This window comes from Schistocerca piceifrons, chromosome 4 (genome assembly GCF_021461385.2).
Source record: "Schistocerca piceifrons isolate TAMUIC-IGC-003096 chromosome 4, iqSchPice1.1, whole genome shotgun sequence".
Lineage (NCBI taxonomy): Eukaryota > Metazoa > Arthropoda > Insecta > Orthoptera > Acrididae > Schistocerca > Schistocerca piceifrons.
Genome location: NC_060141.1, coordinates 305304082 through 305331714, shown reverse-complemented (window position 1 = coordinate 305331714; position 27633 = coordinate 305304082). Strand labels below are relative to the sequence as shown.

At 42.7% G+C, this 27633-nt stretch overlaps 1 protein-coding gene across 1 annotated transcript in view; it reads left to right on the top strand.

Annotated features, from left to right (window-relative positions):
- The window catches only part of LOC124795808 (locomotion-related protein Hikaru genki-like), a gene marked incomplete at its 5' end in the record, with an annotated part of 321671 nt that overhangs the window by 139053 nt on the left and 154985 nt on the right, over positions 1-27633 (top strand). Inside the window, 2 exons of the mRNA XM_047259889.1 lie at positions 11185-11358; positions 19049-19183. Of these exons, the coding sequence (XP_047115845.1) occupies positions 11185-11358; positions 19049-19183 (309 nt within the window). The remainder of the gene's footprint in view (positions 1-11184; positions 11359-19048; positions 19184-27633) is intronic.

The window sequence follows — 27633 nt, the reverse complement described above, 5'->3', positions numbered from 1 at the left end:
ATATACCGTCGCAGAATCAGTGTAAAGATGGCCGCCTCACTTGCGACTTTCACCAGGGAAGAACAGCGTTCTGTTATTCGGTTTTTGTGTAGTGAAGGCGTGTAACCTATTGAAGTTCATCGACGAATGAAGGTTCAGTACGGAGATGCAAGTCTGTCACAGTAGCAAGTCTACGAATGGAGTAGGAAGTTCGCAAATGGTGTGACTTCAGTGGAAGATGCTCCTCGTCCAGGTCAGGTACAACGAGTTGTGACTCCACATAACATTGCAGAAGTTGAATCCATAGTGAAGGAAAATAGCCGAGTGACACTGAATGACATTGCAGCATGTTTACACGGGTCAGCACACCACATTGTGCATGATGTGCTCCAGTTTCACAAACTGTCTGCAAGATGGATGTCGCGGCAACTGACTCCTGAAATGAGAGAACTGCCACGGCAGCTGACTCCTGAAATGAGAGAACGACTTGTTGATGTTTGTGAAGAACTTCTTCGGCGCTTTGAACGAGATGGTGATGGCTTCCCTGCAAGAATCGTTACTGGGGACGAAACCTGGGTTCACTTCACCAACCGGAAACGAAGAGAGCGAGCAAGGAATGGCGCCAGTCCTCATCACCAAGTGATTTCCACATGTTTGGACCACTGAAAAACGCAATGGGAGGAATGAAGTTCCGTTCTGAAGAAGAGGTACGCCGCGCGGTGCATGAGTGGTTGCGCGGACTACCAAAATAATTTTTTTCTAAAGGAATACACGCACTTTGTAAACGCTGGAGGACCTGCATTGAGCGTGGGTGAGATTATCTTGAAAAGTGATAGAACTTTGTACTACTTCTGCACAATAAATAAATTTTAAAAAAATATTTAAGGTTTTCGTTTGACTCACCCTCGTAGATTCTGCGATTGTGAATAGCTCAGTAGGCAGTTGACTTGAAGAAGAATGGATATCTCTAAATAGGACAGCCACAGAAGTTTGAGAGCAAAAAGTACGTTCAATGAAGGTAATTGGAGGCAACAGACTTTCGGGAAAGCATAATCCACACATTTCACGACATTACAAGAGACGACAAGTAAGACAGTATCGCACATACAGCTGAACAGCTCATGAATTCAATTTGCTACCAAGAATATTATACAGAAGTATGGAAAAGAATATTGACGATCAGCTTGGACTTATCAAGTGTAAAGGCAGCAACGATGCAATCGTGATGTTGCGGTTGATAATGGAAGCAAGACTAGAGAAAAATCAAGTCAAGTTCATAGAATCTGTTGACTTGAAAAAAGCAGTGAACAATTTAAAATGGTAGCAGATGTTTAGAGTACCGAGAAAAACTGAAAAAAGCCATAGGGAAAGACGGGTAATATACTTAACGTAGAATGCCAAGAGGCAATAATAAGAGAGGACTACCAAGAACGAAATGCACGGATTAAAAAGAAATGTAGGCCGCGAATGTAATCTTTTGCCCCTGATATTCAATCTAAACGTCGAAGAAGCAATGACGGAAACAATTTTAAGTTTCAAGAGTGGGATTAAAACTCAAGGCGTAAGAATATCAATGTTAAGATTCGATGATGACATAGTCAGTGAAATTGAAGAGCAATTACAAGATACTTTGAGTGGAATGAGCAGTCTAATGAGTACAGTATTAACTGAGAGTAAATCGAAGAAGGACGAAAACATTGAGAAGTAGCGGAAATGCGAACAGCAAGACACTTAAAACCAGAATTGGGGATCACAAAGTACACGAAGTTTAGGAATTCTGCTTCCTCGGCCGCGAAATAGCACTCGACGGGCGGAGCAAAGAGGACTTAAAAAGCAGAGTAGCACTGGCAAACGAGCTTACCAGGCCAAAGAAATTCCACTAGTATCGAACGTAGGTCTTAATTTGAGAAAGAAATTTCTGAGAATGAACGTTTGGAGCACAGCAATGAATGGTAGTGAAAATGGAGTGTGGGAAAATCCGGAACATAAGAGGATCAAAGAATTTCGGATTTGGTGCTACAGAAGAATGCTGAAAATTAGGTGGACTGATAATGTAAGGAAGGAGGAGGTTCTCGGCAGTACCGGCGAGGGAAGAAATACATGGAAAACATTGACAAGAAGAAGGAACAGGATGGCACGTACCTGTTAAGACATCACTGAATGATTTCCATGGTACTAGAGGGAGCTGTGGAGGGTAGAAACTGTAGAGGAAGACATATTTGTATACTGGAATAAATCTAGCAAATGACTGAGAACGTATGTTGTAAGTGTTACTCACAGATGAAGAGCTTGCTACGCAGAAGGAATTCGTGTTGAGGGCATCGAGCCATTCAAACGTCTGGTGACTTTATTGATTCGAGAGGCTACTGTCCAGAAGAAATGGAGAACTCCACTTCAAACGCCGGTGTTTTGTAACGAGTTACAGATCGACCTCTATTGTCGGTCCTGGGCGCCGCGTGATACACACAATGAACGGTATTGTCTGGGTAAACTCTGTATAAACTTTGCATAACGACATGACATTTATCACCAGCCGAAATCAGCTTGATGACTCCTAGAGGAGGCACACTTACAAGATGCAGCAGAATGTACCTACAGATTTATTGAAATGCTGAGTATGCAACTTCCCTCAACTGTTAGGCTATTTATTCACAAATGAAATGTTGATATAACGAGAATGTGATTTTCCCTCAGCTGCTTCGCTTCTTATTTAACGGATCCCGACGTTCAGTTAACTAGTTTTAACAGTAAGTTAACGTTTTCATTACCACTGAGACGTACACTCCTGGAAATTGAAATAAGAACACCGTGAATTCATTGTCCCAGGAAGGGGAAACTTTATTGACACATTCCTGGGGTCAGATACATCACATGATCACACTGACAGAACCACAGGCACATAGACACAGGCAACAGAGCATGCGCAATGTCGGCACTAGTACAGTGTATATCCACCTTTCGCAGCAATGCAGGCTGCTATTCTCCCATGGAGACGATAGTAGAGATGCTGGATGTAGTCCTGTGGAACGGCTTGCCATGCCATTTCCACCTGGCGCCTCAGTTGGACCAGCGTTCGTGCTGGACGTGCAGACCGCGTGAGACGACGCTTCATCCAGTCCCAAACATGCTCAATGGGGGACAGATCCGGAGATCTTGCTGGCCAGGGTAGTTGACTTACACCTTCTACAGCACGTTGGGTGGCACGGGATACATGCGGACGTGCATTGTCCTGTTGGAACAGCAAGTTCCCTTGCCGGTCTAGGAATGGTAGAATGATGGGTTCGATGACGGTTTGGATGTACCGTGCACTATTCAGTGTCCCCTCGACGATCACCAGTGGTGTACGGCCAGTGTAGGAGATCGCTCCCCACACCATGATGCCGGGTGTTGGCCCTGTGTGCCTCGGTCGTATGCAGTCCTGATTGTGGCGCTCACCTGCACGGCGCCAAACACGCATACGACCATCATTGGCACCAAGGCAGAAGCGACTCTCATCGCTGAAGACGACACGTCTCCATTCGTCCCTCCATTCACGCCTGTCGCGACACCACTGGAGGCGGGCTGCACGATGTTGGGGCGTGAGCGGAAGACGGCCTAACGGTGTGCGGGACCGTAGCCCAGCTTCATGGAGACGGTTGCGAATGGTCCTCGCCGATACCCCAGGAGTAACAGTGTCCCTAATTTGCTGGGAAGTGGCGGTGCGGTCCCCTACGGCACTGCGTAGGATCCTACGGTCTTGGCGTGCATCCGTGCGTCGCTGCGGTCCGGTCCCAGGTCGACGGGCACGTGCACCTTCCGCCGACCACTGGCGACAACATCGATGTACTGTGGAGACCTCACGCTCCACGTGTTGAGCAATTCGGCGGTACGTCCACCCGGCCTCCCGCATGCACACTATACGCCCTCGCTCAAAGTCCGTCAACTGCACATACGGTTCACGTCCACGCTGTCGCGGCATGCTACCAGTGTTAAAGACTGCGATGGAGATCCGTATGCCACGGCAAACTGGCTGACACTGACGGCGGCGGTGCACAAATGCTGCGCAGCTAGCGCCATTCGACGGCCAACACCGCAGTTCCTGGTGTGTCCGCTGTGCCGTGCGTGTGATCATTGCTTGTACAGCCCTCTCGCAGTGTCCGGAGCAAGTATGGTGGGTCTGACACACCGGTGTCAATGTGTTCTTTTTTCCATTTCCAGGAGTGTATGTGTCTCACGATGGTTATCGGAGAATCAGTTGGAATTCGCTCCATGTTACTGTTATGCATAAGTGTCGCACTGTTAAACGTAAGTCTGCTAGTGGTTTGTAGTAGAATTCATGTAATTACAGCATGCACTTATAGGTTGTACTATCTTCAGTTTAATTGTTAATCCTCTGCTCCTCTCCACCCATGCTGTCCCATCGAATTAGCTCGCGCTAGCAGATAAGCAACCTGATCAACAGTTATGCAAAGCGGGCAGCTTTCGCGCCTTACTGGATGATTTGTGTCGATGATGTTTGCTGCTTCATAACCAGTTCCCACACTGGGCACCTGCAATTGTGAACTAAAACCTTGGTGGGACGGTCTATCCAATGACATCTGTTACTTTGTGTCAGGAAGGGCTCTCAACGACGGAAGTTTCCAGGCGTCTAGGAGTGAACCAAAGTGATGCTGTTCAGACGTGGAGAAGATACAGAGAGACAGGAACTAACGAGCAAGGTGGCGCAGTGGCTAGCACACTGGTCTCGCACTCGGGAGGACGACAGTTTAATCCCCCGTCCGGCCCTCCTGATTTAAGTTTGTCGTGAAATCCCTAAATCGCACCAGGCAAATGCCGGGGTGGTTCCTTCGAAAGGGCATGACCGGCTTCCTTCCCCGTAATTCCCTAAGATGAGACCAATGACCTCGCTGTCTGGTCTCCTCCCTCAAAACAACAAAACCCCGCCCCAACCTAGGAATGTCGGTGAAATGCCTCGCTCAGGCCGCTCAGTGGATACTACTGCAGTCGATGTTTGCTACCTACGGATTATGGCTCGGAGGAACCTGACAGCAACGCCACCATGTTGAATAATGCATTTCGTGCAGCCACAGCACGTCGTGCTACAATCAAACTGTGCGCAACAGGCTGCAAGATGCGCAACTTCACTACCGACCTCCATGCCGAGGTCCATCATTGCAACCACGATAGCATGCAGTGCGGTACAGATGGGCCTAACAACCCCAACAACATGCTGTTATGCTGTGTGGACCGCTCAGGATTGGCATCACGTTCTCTTCACCGACATAGAATCGTTGGACACGTGTTTGGAGGCAGCCCGGCCAGGCTGAACGCCTTAGACACACTGTCCAGCGAGTGCAGAAAGGTGGAGGTTCCCTGCTGTTTCGGTGTGGTATTTTGTGGTGCCGACGTACGCCACCGGTGGTCATGGAAGGCGCCGTAGCGGCTGTACGAGACGTGAATGTCAACCTCCGACTGATAGTGCAACCATATCGGCAGCATATTGGCGAGGCATCGTGCACATCTTGTGAATGACTTCCTTCAGGATAACGACATCGCTAGACTATAGTGGCCAGCATGTTCTGCAGACATAAACCCTACAGAACATGCCTGGGATGGATGAAAAGAGCTGTTTATGGACGACGTGACCCACCAACCACTCTTAGAGATCTACGCCGTATCGCCATTGAGGAGTGGGACAATCTGGACCAACAGTGCCTTTATGACCTTGTGGATAGTTTGCCACGACGAATAAAGCATACACAAATGGTTCAAATGGCTCTGAGCAGTATGGGACTTAACTGCTTAGGTCATCAGTCCCCTAGAGCTTAGAACTACTTAAACCTAACCAACCTAAGGACATCACACACATCCATGCCCGAGGCAGGATTCGAACCTGCGACCGTAGCGGTCGCGTGGTCCAGACTGTAGCGCCTAGAACCGCTCGGTCATTCAGGCCGGCCCATGCATCAATGCAAGAGGACGTGCTACTGGGTAACAGAGGTACTGGTGTGTACAGCAATGGGACTACCAGCTCTGAAGGTCTCCCTGTAGGGTGGTACAACATGCAATGTGTGGTTTACACGAGGAGTAAAAAGGGCAGAAATGGTGTTTATGTTGATCTCTATTCCAATTGTCTGTACAGTTTCCGGAAGTCTCGGCACCGAGGTGATGCAAAACTTTTTTTGATGTGTGTAGATCAGGAACGATATAGGTCCAACATCACTTCCTTGGAGAACGCCGGATATTACTTCTGTTTTACTCGATGACTTCCCGTCCATTACTACGAACTGTCAACTTTCTGACAGGAAATAACGAATCCAGTCGCACAACTGAGGCACCCAGTTTCATAGGCACGCAGTTTGTTTAGAAGACACTTATGAGGAACGGTGTCGAAAGCCTTCTGGAAATCTAAAAATATGGAATCAATTTGCCATCCCCTGTCGATAGCACTCATTACTTCATGATTATAAAGACTTGTGTTTCACAGGAACTATGTTTTCTGAATCCGTGCTGACTATGTGTTAATAAACCGTTTTCTTCGAGGTACTTCATGTTGTAACACAGTATATGTTCCAAAACCTTACTGCAAATCGACGTTACTGATTTGGGCCTGTAATTCAGCGGATTACTCCTATTTCCCTTGTTGGGTATTGGTGCGATTTGAGCAATTTTAAACTTCCTATGAGCGAGCGGTTGTATATAATTGCTAAATATGGAGCTCTTGTATCAGCGTACTCTGAAAGGAACGTGACTGTTACACAATATGGGCCGGAGGCCTTGCCTTTATTAAGTGATTTAAGCTGCTTTGCTGCACCGAGGATATCTACTTCTATGTTACTCATCTTCTCAGTTCTTCTTGATTGGAATGCAACCGCAATACGGATCAGAAATAAAACCTTCACGTATTGGTCGGTAGCGCAAATAAAGATTACTTAACACTTAATTTACTGGTGGAACTTGGAAGTCCCGACCGATTCTGTTTGGTATTTTGCGGGTAAAGAACCCGTTAGACTGTAGGGACAGGAAGATCCCCTTCTATACAGTTTGTGCTTCCTATGTTGTACAACACCACAGCCAGCACGCTATTCCGAAGCCTATATATCTGCCTGTAATACGAACGGCTGTATCGCAACGGCCGCTTTGTGTGTGAAACAACGCTGCAATGTTAGTAAATGAAGTACGCTTTGTGTGAGGGCTGCACAATATAAAAACAGTTTTGTGGTCTACAATGATTTCAGTGTTGATTGAGATTCAGTGCACATAATGGTATACGAGCTATATTTTAAAAACTGGTGCATATATTTATCTAACCCTTACCTGTAAAATCATTAAAAACCACCTAAGAGCATCAGCGCATTCTTTTTCATTACTCCAGAAGAAATTCAGGTCTGAAATGGTTAACGTCAAGTGAGGAGAAGAAAGTATGTTAGCGTACTCTTAACTCCTGAATATCCACTTGATTAACAACTCAGAAACTGACAACAAAGTTCGACAAACTGACAACATAAACAAGTGAGGACAGGCACACATTTAAGAAAAGTGATTAAAATTTTTTTTATTTGCAATTTTCTTTAACTGTAAACTACAATGCATCAGAAATAGCGAGAAAGAGGAAATTAAATTGAAAATGTTCCAATACAGTTTACTTGGATGTACATACTACCCACAGTTCCTCAGTTTTCGCCTTTACAGAAAGCACAATGGAATCGGTGTTAGAAATTTATCAGATTTAACCATGACGAAGTTCAAATGTAAAATATTTACGTTAACAGGAACAAATATGAATGAAAAAAGCACCCATGAACAGTAAAATTCATAAAATTTTGGCAACAGAATTAGAGATGGTGAAGGCGAAACGTTTCGTAGCAACTTAATAACAGAATTAGACGCACCAGCCCACAAGAACTTCTAGTCAATCAAGAAGTAAAACATTAGAATGTTATACAAGGGAATGCCTAAAAGCTTACACCATAAACAAAGAGAGCACACAAACACGGTCAGTTTATAGCACAACTACCATCTTAAGCGAAATGGATAAAGTAAAACAAGCAATCACACAATTATAACTTGATGTATCATTTACTCAGCTCGGCAGTTAAACAAATCGATGAAGAGACGTACCTAATGAGCTAATGTGTTTCAGCACATCAAAATGCCTCGTGAAAATGAATAACACTAATTTGGCACAGACAGAATACGGTATCATGCATGTAACATCCTCTGATGATGATGATAATACTAAATATCGCCTGGAACATAACTAACTTCATTAATACACTTGCTACTCTCAAAAGCTAGTATATTAAATAACTTAAAGTATCTATTTTTAAAAAAGGTGAAAACAAAATGAAGCAGGTTTTAGTAGCGAAATTTTGGTAAATATCCATCATCGGTCGACATACCGACACAGGTCCTAACAACCGCCCTGTAGTAGCATTACACGTAATAGAAGAATATGAATGCAACATCACATGTCCTACGCGCAGATAGCACCAGTACCAGCTTGGCGCACTTCTGAAACAGAAAATGACAGCCGTCCACTAATTTACTACTATCGGACGTTAAATAAAAGAGTAACACTCTAAGAGAAATAGGGACACTTGATACACAAAAGACAATAGACCTTTCATAGGGGATAGCTATCGCGGCAATGGCGTCCTTTACAGGAGATTTAAAAACAGAAATTAAATAAAAATTGTTACTTGTGGACACATCACACAAATCTCATAAAAAACCAGACGTTACATAAATCATGATAGTCGATCACTCTCTGCGCTCACCATGAGATTTACATAATTGGACAGTCTCTCAACGACTCACGCGTGGTTCCAACAAGCACAGCAGAAAAACATTTCACAACGTGAGCGGCCATACATTATGGCCAGGTAGCACAATGCCCACGTGACCAAGAAGCCGAAAAGGAATAAACCGAGAAACGGACAGAACGCTTGGGTCAATTCTAGTGTCCGATTCCACTCGTCGGCTTCGAGCAATGACGTCATACCTAAGACAGAAACTCTACATAATTGCAGTCTTTGAAAGCATCTGAAACGAATATAGCATACCATAAAATTACAAACACAGTTCACCTGATTAATTACTTGGCCACAAATTATACCGTCAAGAATTAAAGGTAACGAAAAGAAATAAGAACGGAAAAAGAGAGATACACATGTCTGAAATAAATTATTATTGTAATTTATGCGATTAAGAGAAGCAGAGAGAACTTTTAAATCCAGTACAGTATAGGGAGTCATGAAGTAATTAATATTTTGAATTAGCGTTAACTTTTAATACTAATCGTTAAATCTAACGGGACGAGTGCACAAGTAACGAACACTGACAAAAAGTGGGTCTAATAATTACTGGAATCGGTAACTGGAACTGACCCATATACGTTAATTCCACTTACCGAGTCCAACTATTCCACGGTTCATTATTTAGATCTTTTTACAACAAGTCTGTGCACTAAAGTGTTACAGGATTTCTACACATGGTATTACTATCTTCATTACTACGAAAAAGAGAAAAATTTGGAAACTATACCCACAATCTTTATTAATTTTTCGGAGTAGCTCTGAGATCAATAAGAAATTTACAAATTCTACAAAAACATAGTCCACAGATTTTCTGCATAAATGTCCAAAATTATGAACCATCCAAAAGTTATAATCGGCAACTAGAACTAACCTCCTATATAGGTCAATTCCAGTTACCCATTCCAGCCATTCGATGCTTCATTAATTACTTCGTTTCCTCAGCGCGTGTGGGCACTAAAATGTAGGCTAATATGATTTCTGCATTCTTAATTGCTCTCTGAAGTACTGCAAAAAATTAATAATTTGGAATCGGTAGCTAGAATCGACCAAAGTATTAGCTCAGTCCTTGTTAACGATTCCAATTTTTGTTGTACATCGCAGTAGTTTTAGAGACCAGTTACAGATGTAGAAATAGTATTACGTTTCAGTTCATACAACTGCAAAAATAATTTACATGTGAATTATGGAGCGGTTGGAATCTGTGACTGGAATTTACTTGCATATGCCAATTCTAGTTATCGATTCCAATGTTCTTTATTTTTTGTAAATATTCGTTTATCATGTATTCTCTAATCATTTAGAATTTAGTGTGTCGCTTCTCCACATTTTGTGCAACTGTTACGTAAACGTTGTAATTCATTTAATCTTCCAGTTTTTCTGATACATTTTGGATTCACCCCTCCCAAAACTCCCACTTTCCTGTGCTTCTCCCGTTAGATTCGATAAAATTAACACTTATTTTATAGCAATATGACTTCACCATGCACTTTACCGTAATGCAATTTAAAGATTCTCTGTGATTTTCTAGTCGCATAAATTACGAGAATACTTCTGACCAGAGATGAAAATTTGTTTTTAATTCTTGTTCTCAATTATTTTCGTTATCTTCAGTTCATGTCGACATGACTCATGACTAAGTAAATAACTGCGTGAATGTGATTGTAATTTTATCGCTTGCTACATTCGTTTGTTTGCGAACATGATCCGTTGCTTTCATAGATTGCCCATACGTACCGTTTTTGCTTTACTTATGACGACATTGCTCAAAGCCGACGAGTAGAATCAGACACTAGAATTTATCCGAACCTTTCACTTAATGTCAAAAGCGACGCTTACCATTAACATTTGCACCGCTCCGAGAAAATAAGGTAATTTCATGCTGCTGTTGGCGTCTCAAGGATGTAAGGTTCCAGGCTGGTCGACACCAAATCCCTGACTGACAGCAACGAACACGGAGCAAGCCGCCATTTCTTCTGTTGTCAGAAGTACATCGCCACAGAGTATACGGCGCGGGCAACGCGGCTCTCCAAAAGCATCGAGCTCCGCCAGTCAATCAATTCAGCTGCCTCCACAAGCCGGCCAGAGCACAGGCTTAAATAAGAGCGCGACTGTGCATCGGCCAGCCACCTCATGGGACCGCGTGATCTAGTCGCTAGGCAACGCCCAAAGACATGAAAAGAAGGGCTGCAGCTATCGATATTCTTTGGACGCGACGGAAAACTGGGGCGAGCACGGCTAAGAAACTTCGGGCTGTGTATTTGACTTACGTAATAATTGCTACGTGCAGAGTTTTTCAACAATGATATTTCATATCAAGGTTGTTAATATAGAGAAGCATTCGTCCCGAGTGACTTCTGGGAGGTGATTCCTTTTAGAAAATCCGTGATGTGTGGTTTGGTGATTGCAGAGTACGCGCCGCCGACGATCCTGGTGAAGACACCAGCGGGAGCGGCCTCGATGGAGCCGTCTGGCGCGGTGGCGGTCTTCCCGGGCACGACGCTGCACCTCGAGTGCCTCTTCTCGCGGAAGCTCGGCAACCCCGAGTGGACGTGGACGCCGACGTTCCGGCAGTACCTCACAGGTAGCCCCGCTGGCTCCTCCTCCAGTAGGTAGACTACTCGCTGGGGCGTACTCTGAATGCAGGTGTTACTTTGTGGTCTTCAGTCGGAAGGCTGGTTTAATGCAGCTCTCACTGTTACTCTACCCTGTGCAAGCCTCTTTAAATCCGAATAATTACTGCAGCCTTCATTCTCCTGAACCTGCTAACTTTATTATCCTCTTGGGTTTCCTTTACAATTTACACTCCCCATTCTCCCAACAAATACTAACCTGGTGATCTCCTGATGTCTCAAAATGTATCCTATCAACCTATCCCTTCTCTTAGTCAAGTTGACCACGAATTTCTTTTCTCCCTAGTCCTGTTCAGTTTTTTCTTATCAGTAAAATGATCTACCCGTCGAATATTCAGATTTCTTCTGTAGCAACACATTTCGAAAGTTTCTAATCTCTTCTTATCTAAACTGTTTATCGTCCATTTTTCAGTTCCATACATGACTGCGCTTCAGAAAAATATCTTCAGAACGGACTTCCTGACACTTAAGTCTAAATTTAATATTAACAAATTTCGTATCCTCAGAAACGTTTTTCTTCTCATTGCTAGTCTAAATTTTATATCCTGTCCACTTCGGCCATTAGTTAGTTTGCTCTCCAAATAACAAAACGCATCTACTACTCAGTCTCCTTTCCTAATCTAATTCCCTCAGCATCACTTGATTTAATTCGACCAGATTCCATTATCCCCGTTTTGCTTTTGTTGATGTTCGTCTTATATCCTCCTTTCAAGACATTGTCCATTGTGTTCAACTGCTCTTCCAAGTCCTTTGCTTTCTCGGACAAATTACAATGTTACCTTCAAACCTCAACGGTTTTATTTCTTTTTCTTGATCTTTAATTCCTACTACAACTTTTTCTTTGGTTTCCTTCACTGCTTGTTCAATGAACAGACTGAATAACGTCAGGGATAGGCTACAACTAAATCTCACCCCCAACTCAGCCACTGCCTCCTTTACGTGCCCCTCGACTGTTACAACTGCCGTCAGGTTCCTGTTCAAGGTGTAAATAGCTTTTCGTTCCCTGTATTTTAACCCTGCTACCTTCAGAATTTCAAAGACACTATTCCAGTTAACATTATCAACACTTCTCTAAATATACATATTCTGTAAAAATAACTTTGCCTTTCCTTAATCCATCTTCTAATTTAAGTCGTAGGGTCTATACTGTTTCGCGTGTTCCTACATATCTCCAGAATCCAAACTGAATGCACGAAATCTGCGAAAAAATTGACAATAAGAATTGTGGATCATGTACAAGGTACATAGTGTTTCAAGAAGTTTCTTTTTCTGCAACATTTTGGATGGTTCAGTGTATCCTAAATTGTGGTACTCAGCTGCAAGTTCACCTTCTAACAGCGCGATCGCTTTTAGCCACCAGGGCCTTTTCAAGTGGTTATGTGTTCAACAGGGCTCTGAGCACTATGGGACTTAACATCTGAAGTCGTCAGTCCGCTAGAACTTAGAACTACTTAAACCTAAATAACCCAAGGACATCACACAGATCCATACCTGAGGCAGGACTGGAACCAGCGAACATAGCTGTCGCGCGGTTCCAGACTGAAGTGTCTAGAACCGCTCAGCCACAGCGGCCGGCGCATATGAGTCTAGCACTATCTGCATCTATATAGCCCCATGATTAGTGTGTATGGTTGCATTACTGCCAAAGATTATGTGACTATTTCGGCTGATCAGGGCGATCTAATGTACGGTGATACTATGTCCCAAGACAACAAGGCCACTTTTTGACACAACTCGCATCGTTCCGGACTGGTTTCGTGAGCACGAGGATGAATTTTCGCATCTCTCCTGGCCAAGACATTCGCCAAGCCTCAGCACTGCTTTCGAGAGAAGGGTGCGTGATCGCTATGCACTTCCTTCATCGTTACCTGATCTTGTCAATATTTTGTGGGATGAATGGTACAAGAGTCCCTTCAAAACCCACAGGACCTGTATTTATCCACTCTGAAACGTCAGGAAACTGGTTTGCTACACCGTATTATGCTTGGCAGTGTGTTTTTTTTTTTTCATTTTCAAATTTTTTGTGCAACCCCTTAAATGCATACACGTAAAATATGTACCCTTTTAAAATATTATACTTGCTTTTGTAAGCAAAAGCATAAATATATACGTAAGGTAAATATTTTCTCCAAGTTCTATCTCCATAATGGAACCAATCCCATTGAAACACCCTATAGTTTTGCCCACCTTCATTTTGATGTCTTTGTTTCATTTTGTTGTTTTAACACTAAAAACATATTACTGTTTCTAAATTTAGCAATATATCAGTAAGACCGTAGGGGACGTGAAGGATTTTCACCACATCATCTTCCAGATCAGCAACAAGAACCTCCTCCAGTATTTCGCTACGTACATTTAATCCTCAGCAACCCATTTTTCTTCTTTCGTTTTAGAGCTTATACTTCAGCAGTGACTTCGATGTTCCGATTTCTTTCATTGTTATTGAATACTCTTTGTTAGTTTATATAGTTCATTCTCTTCATTGAAATAAAATAAGCTTAAATCTTTCCAGATATATTCATTTTTCTCTCTGTCAAGTAATTTGTATCCAGCTACTGTTCTCAGTAATACGATCCATACAACAATACTGATACTTCCAATACTGTGTTTAGTTTAAGTAGTGTTCATCTTCCACTACTTACAAAATGTAGTTTTCATTAGTCCAAGTGCATACTACAATTCTACAATTGCTGTAGTTTCTACTCGCATCATGACCTTTTATGTAAGTAATAAAACGCCAAAGATAAAAACATTATTGCTTCTCTCTCTTTCTACGTGTCTTTCTCTTTCTTCGTCCATCCACTATCTCATTCTCCTCATGTTCCATTCTGGAACTTCCTTCTACTTTCTCTTTAATATTTGTTCTTTGCATCATCAATAAACATTGATACAACGCCAAAAATAGCCATAGTCATACAAAGTAAGAGTGAAAGAATATACAGGGTGTTAAAAAATGATCTGTACAACTCTGATCGCCGTTTCAGAAACGGGTGTGGGTAGGAAGGTGCGGTTTGCGGCGTAGTGTTCACACTCACCTGAAGCTTTTTCTTTTTTTTTCTTTTTTTCTTTTCTTCATCATCACGTCCTACCATCGGAGAGTGTTATACAAGGTTAAGGAATACCGAACTGTCATGAAGAGGACAGGTTCCATGCGTCCGAGCACGGGTGATGTAGATGTCGGAAGGGTGCAACAGGGCCAGGAACCTACCCATATCACTCGGTAAGGCGTCTCAACAGCCGAAGCTACCACCAACCTCGGTTCACTTGGTGCTGCACAAGACACTGAAGCTTCATGCCTACAAGCTGCAGCTGCTGCATGAGCTTCAATCTAATGACGCCACCTGAGATGCATCGACGATGATCCAAATTATCTGAAAAAGGCGACGTACACACACAAGGCTTCCACTTATGCGTCCAGGAAAACAAACCGACACACTGTAGTCTCTTACATTCCTAGAACCCCTACTTTAGCGTGAAAATCGTGCGCGACATCCAAAGGTAAACATGTGGCGTTGTCTGCTTCATGACGGTATAGTAGAATCGTCTTCATTTCCAGGCGCGCGAATAACCTCGACTGATTATCTGAACATGGTCGAACAGTTTGAATTTCTACTGGTTGAATAACTGCAAGCTGTCATCGTACTGCAGCAGGATGGCTCCCCTTGTCACTGGGCCTCAATCATTAGGAAGGCTGTCGACGGCACACTTCCATGTCGACGAACTGGCAGATGAGATCCATTCCCTGCCCCCCCCCCCCCCCCCAACCGCTCCAGGCTGTCGTCACATGGCCTCATTAGTATGAAAGAACAAACAGCCTTGGTTCAAAAACTGGATTTATTATTTTATTTATCCACCTATGACGCTTTTTACCTTGTATAAGACATCTCCAGATTCACTGGAAAACGTCGTATAACCCCATTAGATAATTTTATTTGGGGCTTTCGGAAGGATGTTGTCTACCAGACCCCGGTGTGGGTCCTGCACGAACTGCGAGTTCGCTTCGGAGCAGCAATTGCACACATTATGAGGACATACTAGGCCGGTCGTAGGTGGAACTGGATTATCGCTTAGTTATAAAGCAAACTGCAGATAGCACAGACATTGATGTGTGTAAAATTGCTGTTAAGAGTTTAGATGTTTGTAAACATTGTGTAGCAAACCGCACTTTTTTACCTGTCTCTATTCCTGAAATATATGCGATCAGAGTTGCAGAGTTCATTTAGGAAAACCCTGTATATTCTAATTTTAAATTGTATTACGCAATCAGGAAACACCTAATATCTGAAGAGTGCCCTATGCTACCAGTTATTAGCCATAAGTTCACGATTTAATGATAAAATTGCACCAATATCATTTTAAAATAAGTTATGCTTTGCTGTTTGCAGTCAACGTAGTGATTTTTTTGGAATGGAAGATGATTAAGAACATGGAGCTATAGAGATCTGTTAACTTGCACTACTACTTTGTTGACAGTTACTGTTTTCCCTCTAAGTAGTTGAAACACTCTAAATTCTATCAGTTTCGTTTTTGATGTGAAGATATTTTCAATTATACTTATTTTCTCTGTTCACAAACATCTACGGGCTACGTTGTAAACCTACTTCTGTTCCAGCTGAATTCACTTCGTTGTCTACAAAGACAATGCCTCCACAGTAACGTGATTTATGTTATTGCTTTGGTGCAGTTTAATCGAGGCATAGCCACCATAACTGTAATGTCGAGTGTGAGGGCGTTCTGGACGTTGTTAGGGTCGATATTGTATTCTAATAAACAATAACTCCAACACTGCAAATGTTGTTCTTAAAAACTGTTGAATATGAGTCATGTACGTTTTATTATCTATTATATAGCCATGAGCATCAAATTTTTTTTAAGCTGGAGTTAGGGTAAGGGATGGGTACTAGGCACACAATAACAGCTGTTAATCATTCTCTGTTTACGTGTATGTGAGTTCTTCAGACCTATCAAAATACACTCCTGGAAATGGAAAAAAGAACACATTGACACCGGTGTTTCAGACCCACCATACTTGCTCTGGACACTGCGAGAGGGCTGTACAAGCAATGATCACACGCACGGCACAGCGGACACACCAGGAACCGCGGTGTTGGCCGTCGAATGGCGCTAGCTGCGCAGCATTTGTGCACCGCCGCCGTCAGTGTCAGCCAGTTTGCCGTGGCATATGGAGCTCCATCGCAGTCTTTAACACTGGTAGCATGCCGCGACAGTGTGGATGTGAACCGTATGTGCAGTTGACGGACTTCGAGCGAGGGCGTACAGTGGGCATGCGGGAGGCCGGGTGGACGTACCGCCGAATTGCTCAACACGTGGGGCGTGAGGTCTCCACAGTACATCGATGTTGTCGCCAGTGGTCGGCGGAAGGTACACGTGCCCGTCGACCTGGGACCGGACCGCAGCGACGCACGGATGCACGCCAAGACCATAGGATCCTACGCAGTGCCGTAGGGGACCGCACCGCCACTTCCCAGCAAATTAGGGACACTGTTGCTCCTGGGGTATCGGCAAGGACCATTCGCAACCGTCTCCATGAAGCTGGGCTACGGTCCCGCACACCGTTAGGCCGTCTTCCGCTCACGCCCCAACATCGTGCAGCCCGCCTCCAGTGGTGTCGCGACAGGCGTGAATGGAGGGACGAATGGAGACGTGTCGTCTTCAGCGATGAGAGTCGTTTCTGCCTTGGTGTCAATGATGGTCGGATGCGTGTTTGGCGCCGTGCAGGTGAGCGCCACAATCAGGACTGCATACGACCGAGGCACACAGGGCCAACACCCGGCATCATGGTGTGGGGAGCGATCTCCTACACTGGCCGTACACCACTGGTGATCGTCGAGGGGACACTGAATAGTGCACGGTACATCCAAACCGTCATCGAACCCATCGTTCTACCATTCCTAGACCGGCAAGGGAACGTGCTGTTCCAACAGGACAATGCACGTCCGCATGTATCCCGTGCCACCCAACGTGCTCTAGAAGGTGTAAGTCAACTACCCTGGCCAGCAAGATCTCCGGATCTGTCCGCCATTGAGCATGTTTGGGACTGGATGAAGCGTCGTCTCACGCGGTCTGCACGTCCAGCACGAACGCTGGTCCAACTGAGGCGCCAGGTGGAAATGGCATGGCAAGCCGTTCCACAGGACTACATCCAGCATCTCTACGATCGTCTCCATGGGAGAATAGCAGCCTGCATTGCTGCGAAAGGTGGATATACACTGTACTAGTGCCGACATTGTGCATGCTCTGTTGCCTGTGTCTATGTGCCTGTGGTTCCGTCAGTGTGATCATGTGATGTATCAGACCCCAGGAATGTGTCAATAAAGTTTCCCCTTCCTGGGACAATGAATTCACGGTGTTCTTATTTCAATTTCCGGGAGTGTAATTTCCGCTGCCAGTAACTAAATTTGTAACCACTAAACACAATTTAAAGAAAACAAAAGGAGGCATACAGGCCTACACGAAACACACTGTTATTTTAATATCGATCTGACTACCGTACGCACATCTAGCATTCATATTTATTTGCTCTTCTCCAGAAAAAAATAAATAAAAAACTATCCCAGTCCCCAGATGAAACCAAGTTTTACAGGAGGTTTTCCTTGGTTGTGAGGCAAATCCTGGGAATCCAAACAACTTTTTCCCATCAGGGAGCCACACTGCTCCAATACCAGTTCTCTGGAATGTTGTTGTTGTTGCGGTTTTAAGTGGAAAGACTGGTTTGATACAGCTCTCCGTGCTACTCTATCGTCTGCAAGCGTCTTTTACGCCGAGTAACTGCTGCAACCTACTTCCGTCTGCATATGCATACTCTTTTCATCTCTTGGTGTCCCTCTACGACTTTAACTCCCCTCCCCCTTCCCAAGCTTCGCTCCACTGCTAAACTGGTGACCCACCGATGCCTCAGAACGCGTCCTACCAACCGATCCCTTCTTCTAGTCAAATTGAACCACATATTCCTCTTCTCCCCAATTCTACCCACCTACCCACCTAATCTTCAGTATTATGTAGCTTCTATTCTCGTCTTGTCTAAACTGTTTATTTCCCATTTTCCACTTCCATACATGGCTACGCTCCACAAAAATACTTTTAGAAAGGGTTTCCTGACATATCTATACTAGATTTTAACAAATATCTCTTCTACAGAAACGCTTTTCTTGTCATTACCAGTCTACACTTTATACTCTCCCTACTTCGACCATCATCCTTTATTTTTCTTCCCAAATACCAAAACTCATTTATTACTTTAAGTGTCTAATTTCCTAACCTCATTCCCTCAGCTCATCTGATTTAATTCGACCCATTCCATTATCCTCGTTTTGCTTTTGTTGATGTTCATCTTGTGCCCTAAATTCAAGATATTGCCCATTTCGTTCAACTGCCCTTCCGAGTCCTTTACTTTTTTGGAATAAGGCTGCGGAAACTTGACCCCCTACAAAATACCAAGATTACAAATGGACATCCTTTCCCATTAGCGGCTGTTATTCCACGAGCACAAACCACTATCCACCGAGAACATGTTGATGATGCTGGTGGTATAACGCGAGATGTAGCTTCATTAGCAATAAGTGATTACTGCTTGTTGTAGTTGCGTAACAGCGCCATGAGGGGTGTGGTACCTGTTGCCAGGTTGGGCGATAGCGGCGGAGGAGCGCGAGTGGAAGTACCGGCTGTCCATCTACTACAGCAAGCCGCAGGACACGGGTGTCTACACGTGCGCCACGCCGCGGGGCATCACCAACAGCATCGCCGTCCACGTCGCAGGTGAGTCGCGGCAGCCCTGCGCCTGCGCGCTCTGTCCTGTCCTCGTATTCTTCCTGGCGTGCTATTTTGTTTCCAAGCTACTCGCTCCAATACATTTCCTGGCCGCTCTATGGAGCCTCTAGTCATCCCAATGCCTTTTGTACTTTAATATCCCCTACACATGTCTACTACATCATTAAGAATTTATTAGATATTTTTAATATTCTGTAATTAAATTATCAATATCTTGTTGTATGAAATGTCACGTAAGCTATAGTGAAGTTACTTAGCTGATGAGCCTCGTAACTGCTTCTAAGTAAGCGCCAGAAAAAGCGTTTGAATGGAAGGGCTGGATCTCGGGTAATTTAAAACAACATTCATTATTAAAAGGAACAACCTATTATTTCACACTCACAATTTATGAGCACTAACAATAACCAATATGGTCTAAAAGTTAAAAATTACAGAAAGTATATACACCCACGTCGGTTGCCAAAAAAATTTGTCAAATGACCACGGTTTCGATGGCACTAGGGCAATCTTCATCAGAATAAAAAAAACACATCGAATGCATGTAATCACTAAAAAATGGTTCATATGATTCTAAGCACTATGGGACATCTGAGGTCATCAGCCCGTTGACATAGAACTACTTAAACCGAACAAACCTAAGTACATCACACACATCTATGTCTGAGGCAGGAATCGAACCTGCGACCGTAGCAGCAGCGCGGTTCAGGAATGAAGCGCCTAGAACCACTCAGCCAATGTAATCACACCATGATTTAAAACGTCTGAGGAAAAATGCTACCATCAAACAGAATTTCACAGGAATAAAATATATGACATTTTGTTTGACGAGAGCACTTTTACTCAGACGTTTTAAACCATGATGTGATTACATGTAGTCTATGTAACTTTTTATTTGGATCAAGATTGCCCTAGTGCAATCGAAACTGTGGTCAACTGACAAAATTTTGTGCAACCGAAGTGGCTGTGTATACGTTTTGTAATTAAATAGCGTACGGTTCCTGGACCACAGCCAATAAAATTTTTAAAGTTTATAAAGTTAAAAAAATTCCTTTTCCTTTACTGTGCAATTGAACAACAGATGCTGTCAAATTTAGAACAGCTCCAAATTACATCGAAAATACCTGCCAGCATGAAGCCTCAGTAAAATAAATATACATTGTTAAAGAATCCATGGATTAAAGCAGCCTTTAAGGTTCAAATAAATGAAAGAATCACAGAAACAGTCCTACGATTACGAGTCTTTAAGCTAGAAAAACACTTAATCCTTCTTTAATTGTGCCAACAGAGCTGTCCAAAAATACTAATCTGCAGAATATGCGCAAACTAAAATTCTTGAAATGCTAACTGACCCTTCCAGTAGATTTTCTGGCTGTACCCAAACATTAAAATGCTGGTCTAAACTGGCCGATACCACTGAACACCAGCTGTGATTGCAAAACAAAACTCATTTCTGAGACAGGCCAAAGCACAGCAACAGTACAATCCTTATCAAGCCTCTAATAACAAATGTACGCCGAGGAGCACCTCTAGTACAGTAAAAAGACTATTAGTTAATATAGAAGAATTATTCAATACTAGATTCGATACGAAATAGAGGATAGAATGGGCAGGTTTCAAGAAAGTCGATTAAAATAAGCAACATATGATGGAAAGTGATCAGCTTCAAAATTTACTCCCTAACTTTGATCATTAATGTGACAATAGTTCATTAACAACCTTAAAGGCCAAATTAAGAGAAAAATATATTCATCAGTCTTGGCCTAAGTACTAGCTGGACCGTCAGTCTGTTAGGAATTATACTTATCAGCAAATAATATGTACAATTGTAGCGTACTTTAAAAATGTGTCGCCTTAGCGCCACAATAAGCGAGTGAGAGCGATTTCATGTAATACATAAATATGCTCCATGTGATGGCTTGCTAATCAAAATTATGTACTCAAAACAAACACTCTAATAATATTAGGGCTACGACCTAGCACTAGGCTTCAGAGGAACTCAAACATCTAAACTGAAATAAACTTCTTTCAAATAGCCAAATGCACATACAGGCCTGATACTTCTAATATCAAAATTGTTTACAGTTTTCATGCTTACAACCACCCAATACACGGGCGGGCACAAACAAACACATTTCCAAAGCGTTGAACACCTAACTGGACCGTGCTCCAACACGCAGCGACTCTTAGCGGCTCTCGGAAGAAAACAACTAAAGCTAACGGAAGTTTTAATATCAGAAAAAAAAGGAAAATGGCAGCTCACAGTTTACTCTCAATAAGACAGAAAGAGATTCTTTCTGATCAAGATGAAGTTTATGCTAGCTCAACAGGCAGCTAAAATAACACCCAAAAGGAAGTGAGCTGCAAATTTTTTATTTTTCCTTTTCTTCCTTTTTAAAAGAAGCTGAAAAGCTACTCTATGAATCACACAATGAACAGTACCACAAGTAAATGCAGAAGCAACTGCAAAACATGGAGTGAGTAGTTGCCCACACATAATCTGCCAACTTGCCATTACGAAACGCTTGCCTCTCCAGTTAGCCAAGAAGTAAATCATTGACCAAGGCAAAGATGGAACCAAACTATGTTCCATGGTAACGCTGAAGAATGCACAACTGCATGACCACCACGAGCCCCGGCACATCACATTACGACCAAGCAAACGACAAAGCCAACCGCGCAGCCTTACGGAGGAGCACTCTGTCTTTACTCACTTCGTGTCCACTCTCTCCCTCTTCCCCCCGTACTCGTCCCAACGCTCTTGCCGCCGCGGCGCGCTACCTAGCTGACTCGAACAGCTGAAAACCAAAGAGCGCGACCTTATCGAAAGCAGAATTTATACCAGGCGCCACGGCTCAATTGATGGCTTCTCTCAAAAAGCGTGTGTTTTAATGTAAGAAGTGGAACTATCTTACCTGCAGAAAATAATAAGATATTCCAATACTGCAGCCTATATTTTACCATAAACCTTGTTAGTCACCTTGAAAAGGTCGTTTTCATATATACTGACGAGCCAAGAAGCAGGTACACCTGCTTAATATCATCTAGAGCCCCTGCGAGCACGCAAAAGTGCCGCAGCATGACATAGCATAGACTCGAATAATGTCTGAAGTAATGCTAGAGGGAACTGATACCATGAATGTTGCAGAGCTCTCCTAAATCCGTAAGAGTACGAGTGGGTGGAGATGTCTTCTGAACAGCACGTTGCAAGGCATTCCAGATACGCTCAATAATGTTCAAGTCTGGGGAATATGGTGGCCAGCGGAAGTGTTTAAAATCAGAAGAGTGTTCCTGGATTCACTCTGTAGCAATTCAGGACGTGTGGGATGTCGCATTGTCCTGATGGAATTGCCCGAGTCTGTCGGACTGTCCAATGGACATGTATGGATGCAGGTGATCAGACAGGATCCTTACCTACGTGTCATCTGTCGGAGTCCTATCTGGATGTATAGGGGTCCCATATCACTCCAACTGCGCGCGCCGCACACCAGTACAGACCCTCCACCAGCTTGAACAGTTCATGAGGCTGTCTCCATATCAGTACACGTCCATCCGCTCGATACAATCTGAAACGAGACTCGTCCGACCAGCCAACATGTTTTCAGTCATCAGCAGTACAATGTCAGTGTTGACAGGCCCAGTAGAGGCTTCGTCATCAAGGGTACACGAGTAGACCTTTGGCTTCGGAAGCCCATATCGATGATGTTTCGTTGAATAGTTTGCACGCTGACACTTGTTGATGCACCAGCATTGAAATGTGCAATAATCTGTGGAAGGGTTGCACTTCTGTCACGCCGAACGATTCTCTTCGATTGTCGTGGGTCCCGTTATTGAAGGATCTGTTTCAGCCGCAGCGATATCGGAGATTTAATGTATTACCGGATTCGTGAAATTCACGGTACACTCGTGAAATGGTCGTACGAGAAAGTTCCCCCTTGATCGCTACCTCGGAGATGCTGTGTCCCATAGCTTGTGCACCGACTATAACACCACGTTCAAACTCGCTTAAATCATGATAACCTGCCATTGCAGCAACAGTAACCGATCTAATAACTGCACCCTGCACTTGATGTCTTACACAGGCGTTGCCGACCGCAGCGCCTTATCCTGCCTGTTTACATATCTCTGTAATCACAATTGTTATAGTGAAGCCTAACGGAGAAACTTTTACACTTTTTTCCTTTTTCTTGGAAATTAATAGCTGTTTCTCTGCAAATGAGCAGTCACTAATAACAATAATACATGAAATTTAGTACTGCACAAGAACTGATTACAAAATCATGGTTTAAATTGCTCTGAGCACTATGGGACTTAACATCTGAGGTCATCAGTTCCCTATTACTTAGAACTACTTAAACCTAACTAACCTAAGGACATTACACACATCCATGCCCGAGGCAGGATTCGAACCTGTGACCGTAGCAGTCACACGGAGACCTGATTACATTATTAGAATTAAAGCGTGAGGGCAAATCAGATAATGAAACAGAATATTCGAAATTATTAAGCGATTATATTGATAAGAATTTAAACTGAAAATCGCATGTTACAAATCTTATAAAACAGATAGACTCCGTAGCTTTTGACTTACGGAGAAGGAAATGCGAAAACGTCTGTTTAAGTTTAATATCTTCGTTTACTAACGTCATATGGTTTAATGTTCTGGGGTGACTCGTCCTTAGAAATAAATTGTTTGACTCTTTTTTTTTCGTTTTGAGAAGACATAGGGAGAGCTCTGTTTTACTTCCAAAAGAGTTTAAGTTACAATTAAACAAATTTGAAATACAAATGTGTACGAAACAATGACCGATTACAATCATATAAATAGTCAACATATTTCTAAAACTGACCTATTCCACAAGAGAACGAAAGGTGCAGCTTTGATCCTCGGAACAAACATATTAAAGAATAACTAACTCTATTAAAATGGTGATATGTTGCCAAACTTATTAAAATTGGATTTTAGTACTTGCACACACAACACTAACTAGTATTAATAAAGTATTTAAAAGGCAAACAACAGACACCGTAGCTGTAAAAATGAAGCATGTATGACGGGAATAGTGGATATATTAAGAGCTCCTATCGAGAGTTGTTCATTTGCTACATGATTTGTGAAATGGTCACTGCTCAAAACTGGAACTACTAAAACACTAAGAAGCACATGCGCACACACGCATATGGAAGTGCCCCCGCGCGTGCCCACCCACACACACGCGCATGCACACGCGCCCACGCACACACACACACACACACACACACACACACACACACACACACACACTCGCCTGTACCAACAGTGTTGTCCGAAAGTGATAACTGTATTCTTACGTGACAAAAATATCTATGTTAATGTTCTCTATGAATGGGTAAGAGAATATTTATTTGTTTTTTATTTCCTTTATTTTGTCTTACGTACTAATTCTTCGTCACGTATCAATATTGAAAGGCTTCATGGACTGCACAATGGTCATTCCAAGTATATGAAAATATCTCAGTTTATTTTAGATGCGTTAGTAGTGAACTGGATATTAAATTGATCCTATTCGTCAGAAACACACTTCACTGCTATCATCTTCATGTGTGATACCTTAGCCACATATTGAGATACTGTCTGGTTTTGGGTATTTTTTGTAACATATACTAGGTTTGCCCAGAAAGTAATGCACCGAATCTTTTTTCTTCAACGATTCTTTATTGAACGTAATGAGAATTACGCCCTTCTATGGCCTTCCTCCAGCGCGAAACAAGGTGTGTATGTCCTATCGGCACCAATCCTTCTCCTGGTGGCGGAGCCAGTGCGTCACTGTGTGAATCACCTCCTCATTGTCTTCAAAATATCTTCCACAGATGGCATCCTTTAGTGGCGAATGACATCAACTCGCTGCAACATGTCAGTTGTGACAGCCGTGAATGGTATCCCCGACCGCTGCAAGTCCTCCAGCTCCACCGAACCGCCTTCTCATGACCTCACCCTCCGTGACCAGCGACTAACTGTACTTTTCAATTTCAATAAATTTTATCAGCAACCGTACACTTTAAGATATTTTATTTCGTTCTGAAAGCAACCAGTTTTGGCAATTCATTTTGCCATCTTCAGGCCCCAGAGATTAACTGTCCTTCCCCACATTTTCATTTACTACTGTGAGAAATTCAATGACGGTTAGTTGCTTGTAACGTACACCACTACAGACGCAATTTTGAAAGTGTCCTGCGGCTACTCTATCTGTCGGAACTGACGGAATCTCGGCGTGCTCACTCAGGAGACTTCAAATAATACATACGTAACGTTTCGCATTCGTAGCATTGCTTTCGAAAAGAAATACGGTGCCTTACTTTCTTAGTGTTTCCCCTCGCTCCCTTCAAAGATAAACCGTCGAAAGAATGGATGCCATATTGTCTCTGTCTGCTTTCTTATGAGACTAAATTATATTCGCGATCATAATGGATGTGATTGTAGAGGCTGACGGGATGCATAGATTCTCCATTGAAGAATCGTTCTTGGAATTTTAATGAGATTTTGCTCTTTCTCTTTTCGAGGTACACATGAACTTAGCTTCGCCTCATTTATGACGCACTCTCTCCATTTAAGTTTACTTTCGCGATACCGTTCACCGTTACGTTGGATGTTGCCTTATTTGATCATACACATTTACCAAAATGCTAATATTGATCATACAACCACAGTATGGCATTAATTTTTATAATGTAACCACAAATCCAATGTTCTACAAAAAAATCTTTGCTTGATCTTCTTCCCGAGAATCTCAATTCTGGTAAATAATGAATGACTCCAAATATTCGTGTTGGGAAGTCGTAATTTCGTGATACACACGACGTAATATGTCTCTATGCTTTGTGCAGGGAGTCAGTTTCTGTACAAGGTTGCTATAACCACGTAGTTTATAAACATTTTTGTCTGCTAAATCATTAATAAATAAGATGAACAATAATAAACCATTCACACTTTTTCCCAAAATTATTTACTTGTCTGTAGAATGACTCTGCTATGCTGCCCTACCCAAGAATATTTCGTTTCCTACTTCACGCTTAAGTTTTTGTTAGCTTAAACCAAAAGCTTTTCGGTACAGCGGCAATTTTAAGATGTAGAATGTATTCGCAGAAACTGTAGACACCTAGCTATCAAACATATCTGCACAACTCTTTAAGGGGCTCCGGAACGCCCTATACTTGCAATGTTAAAATAACGCTTATAAATTACATCTTTCCTCACAAAGTATTTGAGGTAGGAAGTTGAACTTTTTACAGATTATTTGTTGGAATATGGGCTACAACTTAACACAGGGATTTTACAAAATTTTAGTTCAGTTATTAAAGATGATTTTTTTTCAATTGTAATGAAAATTCACAACATTTTTTTGTAATTTTTTATTTATATATTCAAAAATGTACAGTTTTTTGGAAAAAGGCTGTGTTAAATTATGCAGAAGGTACTGTGTAACATTTACTGAAAGTTTGAAACAAATATGTTTGGAAGATCCTTAGAAAACATGTAATTAGTATGAGAAAATAAAAGTTTTGGGAATCGAGCGACCAAGATTGGATTAACTTTTTAGTGCATTCCTGGTCCATAGGATGGATTATCTTCATCCTCTGCAAACTCCTCCTTCAGTTTCCTCTTGTTCCTCCTCCTGTTTACCCTTGCTTGTATTTCTAGACTCTTTACAGCCCTGTCTGCAGCCCGAAGGCGTTCCTTGTCTACAGCAAGCATCGCTCGTACCATGTTAGAACCTATCTTCATTCCCATATTTCTAAATACCTTGCACCTTACAATGTTGCCATCATTGAAAGTCGCAACAGCATCATACACACCAAAGTGAAGTGTTTCTATTCCAACAAATACAGTCTTGGGGATTCTCGACCATATAACACCATTTACACTTTCATTGGGGTTTTGAGTTTTTCCATGAATACACTTTTTCAACAGTTCAGGTGCTGCTAAGTCTCTGAAAATAGGTTTTATCACCTCCATTATTGCATGAGGCAGGCTATGCTTATTAGTGTACACTTCACCAGTTAGAAATCCTTTGTTATATTTACACTAATTGTCTTCTTCTTTGGGACACAAGCTATGTTGGGGATTTTCATCGGTTGAAGAAGTACGAAAAAGAAGAGCCCAAACAGCCTTCTTCATTTCGTCGACACTTTGTGTATTTTGCCTAATAGCCATTCCATAATAGTTCTGTATTTTGTCAATTACACTGTCAGTTAACCTTCCCTTCCCATCCAACCCTTTACCATCACTGAGTTTTTGTTTTTTGTACGAAGCTTTCAGTCGCCGAAGTTTTGTTCCCATTCGCTTCTGTACGTGTCCAATACACTCAAATTTCTGCACTACAACATCTTCACCATAGGGCTTCAGTCCTTGAACATGTTTGAAACTTTTAGAATCACCGTCACCAAGGTAATTAACATATCGC